The 11,360-nt window shown below is 36.4% G+C and overlaps 1 protein-coding gene across 1 annotated transcript; it reads left to right on the top strand.

The window, feature by feature from the left end:
- The first annotated feature begins 1,331 nt into the window (after nt 1–1,331).
- LOC104599767 (bystin-like protein) lies at nt 1,332–11,112 on the top strand. The gene is made up of 12 exons (XM_010262465.3): nt 1,332–1,727; nt 1,812–2,018; nt 2,114–2,240; nt 5,065–5,116; nt 5,208–5,535; nt 6,275–6,354; nt 6,798–6,845; nt 9,286–9,432; nt 9,645–9,717; nt 9,805–9,871; nt 10,484–10,593; nt 10,776–11,112. Exons 1-11 carry the CDS (start codon nt 1,617–1,619, stop codon nt 10,561–10,563), a joined length of 1,320 nt encoding a protein of 439 aa, XP_010260767.1. The 5' UTR covers nt 1,332–1,616; the 3' UTR covers nt 10,564–10,593; nt 10,776–11,112.
- Nucleotides 11,113–11,360: the final 248 nt, after the last annotated feature.

The following is an 11,360-nucleotide window of genomic DNA, read 5'->3' on the forward strand; positions in this document are numbered from 1 at the left end:
GCTATCTTGTAATGCCAAAAGCTGTTGCTAAACACCAAATAGGCACTCAATGTAGAGAAACGAGTTCGATAATGGTTGTGGATAGCATATTGTGCATGGGAAATCTAGATTCCATGTAGGTTTTCCAATTCTGCACTCTCATGATTTAGCTTCCACTTTTATGCCCTCCCACATGAATTGGTGTTTGCTCCTTACAGAGTGTTCCACATTGACCTCACAGCACATCCCATCATGTATTGGGAACATGTTCCCATAAATAACAAAATACAAGTATGGGAGTTGTTCCCAAGGAGAGAACATGTTGATCCCATGTGGATTTAATCCCATCTAATTTGATTAAAATCTGAGTCTGATAAAAAATATATATTATTCATAATATATAAATATTATAAATAATTATATAGAGTCTATAGTTATTAATTTTAATATTTTATATTTATATATATATGTTTAATTTATAAAATTAAAAATAAATAAGTTTCTTAAAACCTTAAAAGTTTTTTGATCATTTTAAATCCAATAAGATGGAAGATCACATTTGTGCCCCTCCCCACAAAGGTCCCACATGCACATCTCGGCGTGCATTGGGAACATCTCCACATGTTGTCAGTGGGAGATGTTCCCAATACGCGATTGGGATATGCAATGGGGCACAATAAGATGGTTGCAATTAAATCGGAATGCTGGCTGATTAAAATTTAGGGAAAATTCCTAATCAGTACCTTATACTTTGGCTCGAGTGACAATTTGGTCCCCGAACTTTAAAATGCGACAACTCAGCACCTGCACTTTCAAAATGTGACAATCCAATACCTGAGCTTTCAAAATGTGATAATCTAGTACCTACTGTTAACCAGTCCGTTAATCAGCCATTAAGTGACATTTGAAAGGTCAAAAATGCTCTAAGAATGCCATATAATTCTCTTTATCAACCAACCAAACTTTGACAATAAAATGATCAGTAGCAAATTCTAGACTCTTCTAAATAATCACCAACTTTTTTGAATAGAAGTGGCTAGAATTTAAGACTGTTCAGTTTTTTGTCAATGTTTGGATGGTTGATAAAAAGAATTAGATGGCATTCGAAGGCATTTTTGACTTTTCAAATATGGACTGATTAATGACAGGTACTGAATTATCACATTTTAAAAGTTTGGATATTAATTGCATTTTAAAGTTTAGAGAACAAATTGTTACTCTAACCAAAATACAGGTACTGGCTTAAAATCTAACATAATAATCGGATACTATCGTATTTATATGGATGCGGATAGAAATTTGAGAGTCCAAATCTAACATAATAATCTAACTCTAGATCCGTTTACAGCCCTAGATGTGTGAGATGTGAGGAGCGTTCGATGAGGAAGAGATCCGGAGTCCTCTTACACACGATTTCGCTATCGCTCTCGCGCTGCGTCGGGACACTTCAGGGCGCTTTCTCTACAAGAAGCAGGGGCGCCGGCTTCTTTCTTTTGCTTCCAATCCCTACTTCGTAACTTCGGTTATAGAGAGAGAGCCGATACCGGAGGCGGAGGGAGTACATACACCTCTCTCTCTCTCTCTCTCGATCCTTAAGAGCACCGCCGCTTTCTGTGTGAGCAACCAAGCTTCAATCAATGGCAAAGAAGAGAAGTAGACAACAACATCAGCAGCCGTTTCTCGCAGATGAATCCACTGCTTCAAAGAAGCGACCACGATCGCCCAAACAACACCAGAAAGAAGAGAAGGTACTCTCTATCTCCTCTTCTCCTCCCTCTCTCTCTGTTCCTCTATGGCTGTATTATTCATTTAATGTTCTTTTCTCTCTGCAGCTCATCTCGTCTGGTATGAGCTCTAAAATTTTGAAAGAAGCCCTGATTCAGCAAAAGGAAATCCAAGATGAGGCGGAAGGCCAGAATCCTAACTCTTTCTCAGCCATAACTGAAGAACCGAATGCGGCTTTGGACGATGCCGGAGAAGAAGACATTGACGCCTTCGACGGCTTCTCAGAAACTCTAAGTCAATATGGTGCTTATGAAGTGAGAATAGTTCCTCTCTTTGCAGCCTCGCAATTATGAGAGATTTAATTCGGTCCAGTTTAGCTTTAGTGATTTTACTATTTCGAATAATGTAGGAAGAGATCGACGAAGATGAGGAGAGACTGTTGGAGGCGTTTATGTCGAAGGACGCCAAACCACAATTTACATTGGCGGACCTCATCATTAAGAAAATCAAAGAAAAAGATGCAGAGGTCTCTTCAGGTAATTCAATTTTAGTTATTTATATTTGCCTTTAGTCAACCACAGAAACAGCATGGCGATGAATAATGACTTTCACTTCCGACGTCTGATTTCTCGTGTTCTTAAGGTTCTGATTATGTATACAACTTGAGAATTTTAAGGCATACACTCTTTTGTCTCTTCAGGAGTTCTGGAATTCGAAAGAATTCTCATTTTGAGTTGAAGTGTATGGTGTCTTAGCCGCTCTTGTAGGGCATTGGGTTCATTGTTCTCATGTTGAACATAGTCTGTTTCACTTAGATGAGTTTGCATAAGCTGACAGTATATGGAACTCTTGGTTTGTACATGCCCATTGGTATCGTTTATTGCTGATTTTGCAATTTCATTAAATAAGTCCCTTTAGATAATTCGCAGGCACAATTTTGCTTACATCCTTCCGTGAGTGCAGTCCATGAAGGCAATATGGAAACTCTCTGGTACTTATCATGCTTCATGTATTTATGCCATCAGATTAAAACATGTTCTCCAATTTTTTTGCATCCTTCAGATTTGAATTTTCTGTGAATAAAAATATATAGTTAAGGTGACCAAGTATGTGGTTGGTATAGATACTAACATCTTAAATGGGGTAATTAACTAATAACTAATTATACCCCCTTTATATGTTGGTTTTAATGTGTTAACTCATTTTGGGTTGGTTGGAATGTAAAGCTAAACGTTATGACTCCTAATCCCTGTGTATGTGTATTTTCCCTTGACAGTGTTAAGTTATCATGTAATCATTACTAGTTTAATTTGTTTTTGTTGTTGTTTTTTTAATCATGGGGCTTTACAGCGGGGGTTACTCATCCCCCCCGACCCATAAATCCCCAACCCTGGTGAAGGAAGGATTCAATCCCAAGTCTCTGCTACAACCAGCCTGAGACTTTCTTTACAGTTCACAACTTAGATGGAGTTATTATTGTTACATGTATACATTACTTTATTCATTACCTAACCACTTCAATTATACCAGAAGAAACACAGCTGCCACTACTGCAGTTCAATCAATAACTCTTGCTAGTTTTTTGCTACTTGGGGTTGTGGAGTACTAGGCTTGCTGTAGGAAAATTTAGGATTACTGAGACTGAGATGGAAGGAACTACATTTGGGTCATCCTAAGGGTGTCTCACTGAGAACTTTGGGGTGTCAATTGTGTTGTTGACTACTCAGATGCTGAAGGATCTAATAAAGTGTTAAGCAGTGTGTTGGTAACTCGTCTGAAAATCTTTCCTCTCTTATAAAGTATTGATATGCTCTATACTCAAAAACAGTACAATACTCCTTTTTTTATATATTTTTTGGTCTGAGAATTTAGAGATCTGTACCTACACATGATTATTAGTATTTTAACTAATACATATTCAATGTAACGGGGACCCTGAAAATTGATATGTATTGTACAATACTTACTGATATATTGCTGTACTTTGAACCTTGGTCTCAACCAAGGGGAAAAAAGCAATACACACACAAACACACACCCACACTCACACCCAGAAAACAGAATTTTATTGAAGATGACTAGATACAGAGTACTACTAGAAGTTGTGAAAAGAAAACAACCCCATTACAGAGTTAACCCCAAGAAATTACCACCGTGGCCCAAACATCTGTTGTCTTGAACTCCTTTCTTAGCTAAACTATTTGCCAAACTGTTAACATCTCTTCTGATCCATCTGATTCAAATATTTATGTCTTTTGAAAGCCATTTAAAGTGCCTGAATCAATTTCACAACTGCCAGCTCACTCCACTTTTTTTCAGCCAACCCGCCACAATCTTCGAGTCACCTTCAATGATCAGCTGACCAACTCTCAATTCCTTGGCTTTCTCAATCCCAGATACTGCTGCTAGGTATTCAGTTCTTACTGAGTCACTTTGTGTGGTTGGGCCTGAAAACAAAGCACATATAGTATCACCATCATCTCTAAACACCCTTCCAATTCCCAAGAGGCCTAGATTACATAAACTGCTACCATCAAAATTCAATTTCAAGGTGACCAAACCTCTGAACATTTTTTTGTTTCCTAGAGGAGGAGTCAGCTATAGCCTCCTAACTCCTGAAAAAATCCCCCACCTTAAAATCCAAAAAAAGTTTCAGGGTAACCCATTGTGCAAATCTAAAAGTAATGAACTCTATCACTGTTTCCTTCTCTCCTCTCCAAAGATTCTTGTATTTCTTTCTTCCCAAACTGTCCAGATCACAGCTGCTCTTGTTCATCTCCACAAAATCCTGCCTCTCCTTTTTGTGCACCTCAACACAAAAGGGCTAAACAACTCTCCAAACTGGCAGGGGGTATTGTATGGTTGTATTTTATGTGCTTATTTTTTTTCTTTACCTCCTTTATTTGGCATCTTCTTGTGCTTTATATAATTCTACAACAATTCTTTCGTAGTTGGTATAAAATAAACTATGATTATCTTCCATCCTCTCTTTATTGGTTTTTTTTTTGGGTACTTTAAACCAATACTTAGGCATCAGGAAGAGTCAGTCATATGGGGCAATCTGGCAGGTATTGGTGGAATTTTGCCTGCATTTGGTGATTTGGTCCCTGATTCATGTTCATTTTAGATGATCAATGTTAATAGTCTGATAGGTTTTAATTTGATTCAGTTCAAGTTTACCTGTATTTCATAATTGTGCATCATGGCCAACAAAACCCTTTTGTTTTAATGTGTCTGCTTACTGTAGGGTGCAAATATTTTTAAACATCGGTGTTTAGATACATGACAGTTTTCCCTCCCTTCTTCCCTCCTTTTTGAGGAACTAGTAATGCACTAACTCTTTTCTTTGATTGTTTGCAGAAGCACGGCCCCTTCCTAAATTGGACACAAAAATCATAGATTTATACAAAGGGTATTTGGGCCATTTTATTCTTATCATCGCCATTTTCTTTTTGGTTGATAATGTTACACTAGTTCTTATCAAAATGGTACATAACTTGCAGAGTTGGTGAATGGCTTAGTAAGTACACATCTGGTAAAATGCCCAAAGCATTTAAACATATTGCCACAATGGAACTCTGGGAAGATATGCTATACTTAACTGAACCTGAGAAGTGGTCACCTAATGCGATGTACCAAGCCACAAGAATCTTCTCTTCCAACATGGGCGTAAAGAAGGCCCAGCGCTTCTACAAGCTTGTCTTACTCCCAAGGATTAGAGAAGACATCCGAAAGAACAAGAGACTCCATTTTGCTTTATATCAATCATTGAAGAAATCTCTTTATAAGCCAGCAGCTTTCTTCAAGGGGATCTTGTTTCCACTATGTGAGGTATGTAAAAATACTTGAATAATTCTCAATAGAAATGACTAGTAACCTACTGATTTAAGTATTATTCCCAAAAGGAGCTATATTATAGTCCAAAACATGAGATCATGCCTTGATGTCTATGAAGTAATTGTATAGAGCTGCTATAATTGGCATTTCCAATCTGCTACAAGATGGGAAAAGAAATGTGTTCCAAGTTTCACAGGATGGAGAATTGAAAAAAAAAATTCAAAACTAAAAAAAAAAGATTCTTGTTGCCTAAATTTATTAGGTTGTCAGACTAGCATAGACATGCCTTGAAACGAGTAAACAACTCAATAGGGAGGTAAACATGGCTTTGGACTCACAGAGCAGCAAAGTTGCTGATTCACTTGCTAGGCAAGGGGTTGATAGGGAACAGTTGTACTGGGTGTCACTACATAGTGTTTTCTTTTTTTTTTTATATAAAATTCTTATAAACTGGAAAGGGGTTAGGTATCAGGTGAGCATAACATTCCAGCCAGTTGTTCTTTTTCTTGTCTAATTTATACTTCACCCATGTTGTTTTTTGTGTTTAAATATTTGTTCTCACCACTATCATGTGATAAACTGCTATATATTAACCAGTTACAGTCAAGAAGCATAATGATTGGTTCCTGGTCCTATTTTTTTATATTATTATTATTATTGTTATTATTATTTTTGTTCTTTATACATTGGATTTGATGTGCCTAGAAGTAAGAATTTCATTCTTGATGTATAGTCAGGAACTTGCACTCTCAGGGAAGCTGTCATCATTGGAAGCATTATCCAAAAAGTCTCAATTCCATTGCTTCATTCAAGGTACTAGAATCTCTGTTGATGGGTAATAGTGCAATTTTATTAATTGAGAAACTGATTTCAAGGTACTAGAATCTTTATCTATGTTCCAATTTTTTCTGATGATGATGTACATCTAAGACTATATGAACTATTTGGGGTTTTCTGTGTCCATCCTTTTCTGTTTTTCCAGACTGTCTAGTGGTCTATGTGTGTGCATGTACATGCATATATTTATTGAATCTGATATATTTTGTAGCTTTTAGTGCACTCTGGTGATGTTTATGACCACTCATTCTCCTTTTTGTATTTGTAGTCTGCTTAATGATATGCGTTTGTTCATTCATAAAAAAAATGATATGCGTTTGTAACTTCTAGTACATACATCTCATTTCTCAAATCTTGCTTTCCTAGCTTTTGATGCATGCTCAGAGATGTCTAAAACAATTTTCTAAATGGGCTTGCAGTGCTGCACTATTGAAGATCGCAGAGATGGAGTATTGTGGCACAACTAGGTATTCAAACTTAAAACCTTTACAAGAATGCACTGGCTAGTTGATGTTTTGCCTGTAATGTCTAAAACTACCCGGTGCTGCATTGTCACTTTCACTACACTGGAATTGTTCAGCACTTGAGCTAAAAGAGGAAAGGATGAGATCTATCTGAGAGTGATAGAAATAACCATTCAATTTTATTAATTATGGAACTTAATGATACATATGTACAACACCCTTTTAGGGAGATAGCTTCTTCTATCTCTACTCTTTTTTTAATTAAAGATTTGTGCTCTCCCCACCCTTGCTTAGCTAATTCATGTACCTGTACTATTCAGAGTGATATGTTTCTTATGTTCCAGTTTTTTAGATTTTAGTGTCATCAGTGCTGATGCATCGAAATAAATTTAAATTCAATGGAAAGGCATTAAATATAAATTCAAAGGAAAGAGACAAATGCTTGGAACTCTTAGTAGTGAAAATTGAAAAATAGATATCTTGTTCCTAGTATTCTATTTGCTGCTATGAACCTTTCTTTTCAGCTCTGATGTTTATTTCTAATAACTAATAAAGGAGTTCCTTTTGGATTTTAACCCTTACCAATATTATTTGCACATTTTGTTTCAATCATAGGACAATGTTTAGACATGTTAGACGTTTTCTCTTCTTATATGGACTCCATCAATATGAAAAAGTGGAAATTATGTGACAATGTATAAGGGATTGGTTCTTTGGAGCATTTGGTGTGAAATGAATGCCGGAATTTTCTATAACATGGAGCAAGAGGTTAATGCCTTAATTGACACAAGTGTTATCAAAGCATCAACTAGTGAGTTGAGGGCCAGACCAACTGCATCACTAACTACTTGGTCGATATCTGTGATGCAGTTACCTAGGACTACTAAGCATTAACTAGTCAACCTAGTCAACCGCAAATTCATTTTAAAACTTTATTTGTTTGTTTTATCTCTAATTATTTGAAATAATCTGGAATATGTTTACATTTTATTATATTCATGCTGTTGCTTTAAATTTTTGTTATGAAACATGATTGGATGATGTTATAAAATAGAAAAAGGCATAAAATAAAAGAAGTCAACTGAGGAGTTCTTTTAAGTTTTCTTCTAATCAGTGGGTGTGTTGGTAAGGAGTTGACACAATCAAAGACCATATCTTATATGGTAAAGGATGCACTTATTCTTTGTAAAACAATGGCTGTGATTTCCTGCTAGCCTGTACAGCCTAACCTTTTCTTTGTTTGCAAAACCAAGACTGTAGATTAAATGTTCAATATCATTCTTTTCTTACATATTGTTGTTGATATTAACCTATTTATGGGGTTTTGCATTAATATCTTTAACTTAGAATTTATCTTTATTTATCGACCAGTTAGTGTCTTACGCCTTGGCAGTGATTAGCCATTTCATCAACTAGAGAGGACAAAATGGCTAGTCATCACTTAATCGCATTGATAACACTGATTGACACTATTATGGTATGAGTAGCACACTGGGTGCTGAGTCTGCTGACTAGAGCGGAGTTCAAAGATGGTGGGTTCTATATTAAGAGGATAATCGGCAGTGCCCAGTTGTGCACCTTAGTGAGGCTTAGATTGCACTGGTAGAAGGAAAATTAAACTCAGATTTGGTAATTGTTGTCTAGGTAATCCAAGCATTCAGGGGTAGGTGGTCTTGTAAGAGACCACACGAGTATTAGATTTGATCTTTTTGGGCCTACTGGGTGAATGTACATCCCTAAGAGCAGAATTTCTTTCTCTACTTCAAGGACTTGCGGTTCTCAGCAGGTTGCAATGGCCTAATTGTGAAAGGAGACTGTCAGGCAATGATTGGTTAGCTTTACTTAAGCATGGACCTGGGCCCTTGGACACTTGGTTAGGGAAAGAGATCTTTGGCACCCAATATGAACTGCATGCTTGGATCAATTCCAAGATTGGGTGATGAACTTGTAGATTCATTTGCAGGGGAACAAGTAACATGGGCAGAATTGGATTGGGGAGCACCTGGTCAGTGGGTGGACTTGTGATGTTATGCACCAAATGTCCTTTTCCTTGGCAGCATGCTGCTGTTTTGTATTGGTCCCTTTCCATTCAAATAATAGGGAGTGATGGGGTTTTCCTCTCCCTTTTTACTTCACCATTTGAATAAAATTCTCAAATTATTGTTGCCGATCAAAGAAAGAAAAGCCAACAATCAGATAAGTTGTTAATAAACCTTAGTATGTCAGTTTATTTGGCTGGTTTTGTTGCAGATACTACTACTAGTTTCTTTTCCATCAAGTGCAAAATGTCATTGGGTTAATGGGATTTTTTTTTTTTTTCCGTTTAATGTAATATATGTGTAAAGTCACACTCTATTTACAACTGGTTTATCCTTTTCATTTTGTAATAGTTTGACACACAAGGCAGTATGTCAGTATTTCCTCTTATTCTAATCTACTGCAGTTATTTCATCAAGCTTCTCCTGGAAAAGAAATATGCTTTGCCTTATCGTGTACTTGATGCTGTTGTTGCTCATTTTATGAGATTCCTTGATGATACAAGGACGATGCCTGTAATTTGGCACCAGACACTTCTTGCATTTGTTCAGAGGTTAGTGGTTCCTCCGTGATGCATCTTTCTGTAGTGAGTGCTTATGTTCTATCTCTTATAACTAATGTTTGGGATTCTAGTTCAGAGGTTCATGTTCATGTTCTATCTCTACACAAAAGGCTTTTGCATGCTAGTATTTCTTCTTGCTTGGATTTGTTGCAATTCTCTTTTCTGTGAAATGCAATTGTTTGCTAAGAGTTGAATACCCGTAGGTACAAAAATGGACTAAAGGAGCAGGACAAAGATAATCTTGAACGTCTAATTCAGTACCAATATCATCATTTGGTAAGGGAATTAAACCTTTAACAACTCTACTACTTTATCTTAATATAATTATATGGTGATATTGTTCTTTGATTTTCTGTATTATAGGTTACACGGGAAATCCGTAGGGAGCTAAAAGCTTGCCGTGAAAAGGAATCTGATCCTATGTCACTTAATATCCTTTTGTTTGAGAATGGATTACAAATTTTTATGACTGGTTTTTGTTTCCAAGCTTTTTATTTTTTTATCAGTTCATTGCTTTTTTCCTTTTCTGTTCATACCTGGATTCGTACGATTCGTCATCCACAACTAAAGTTTTTAAGGTTGGTATTTTTACCATTCAATAGGTTGTCTAAGGAGGATTTTATGGGTGTACCAACTTATGGAAGGCGATTTTTTCTTTAGCCTAGTTGAGAGCAAAGGAAATAAATAAATGAACAACAAACTTGTGCTACCACCCTAGATGGTCTCAGAAGCCAACTACACCAAACTACCTCTAACTTGCTCTTTCAGAAACCCATCCATTCATTAACTGCTTTTTCTCAATTTGCAATTCACTGCCTTATTTTTCTCACAAATTTCTAGGTTCTCATGTGTTGTGTATTAGGATTGTTGTAAATGACATACTTGTAATGAGCTGTGTTATATTTTGGTATAATTTTAATACATGTTCAATCAAGACAATCTATCCATACTTGTTTATGCATTTTTTATGGCCAGGTTCAGATTTTTATTAGGATAATAATCAAATAAGGTAATGACTCTTGTTTCCTTAACAACCTCTTACCATCTCCTGTTGCCATAATTAATAAAACAATTGAAGAAGACAGGTTTGATATTCCAGAGGTTCCCATGGAAGAGGATTGAATTGTTTGATAAATTGCTACAGACATCCAGGTAATATGCCGTTTTCTACATGGCATTTCTATTTGTTGTGTTGGTTGTATGATCCGTACAAGTGGTAGGGAATTTCCTTCTCCCCCTTTATTTGGTGGGTTGGGGGGGGGGTGTTCGAAATCTTTCAATATTCATATGTAATAGAATACTCTCGAGCTGATTGATTTACAATTTTGTCACAGGGTTTTATTAAATCTAGCAGGATGAAGGAAATGGAAATACTATTTTGGTCCAATGTATTGGGGATAAAACAAGGTATTGCTTTTTGCAGGGTTCTATAATTAAGTTCATTTGAGTTAAATAGACATCCAGAGCTTAGCTGTGCGGTTATAGCCTGGAAATCAGTCGCATTGAATACCACAATCGTGAGACAAATTTGTTTGAAAATTTTGACTTTCTGTGGGGAGTATTTTCCCTCTAATCAAGTTCTATAACCTATATGTAATGCTGCTTGTATGGATGATGAAATACATGGTAGAAATTTTTTGAGTATTACGAAGAAGTTTTACAAACAGAAAACACTTCAGAGATAGAAAAGTTGGCACTCATCTGTATTCTCATCTGGTTATATAATTGGAATTCACATGATTTAGAATGTCCATTTCACTGGGTGTCATATTACTGGTAGAGGCAAGGTTCAAAATATCGATATACCCGATACACCGGTATGGGTGTATCGGGCGAATCAATACAGCTTTTGGTGCTCTTTTTTTTTTATTTTTTTTTTGCAACTGGTTCAGGGGAGCCGGTTTAGGCCTTCTCCACAT

Source organism: Nelumbo nucifera, chromosome 7 (assembly GCF_055504915.1).
Source record: "Nelumbo nucifera cultivar China Antique chromosome 7, China Antique-T2T, whole genome shotgun sequence".
Classification (NCBI taxonomy): domain Eukaryota; kingdom Viridiplantae; phylum Streptophyta; class Magnoliopsida; order Proteales; family Nelumbonaceae; genus Nelumbo; species Nelumbo nucifera.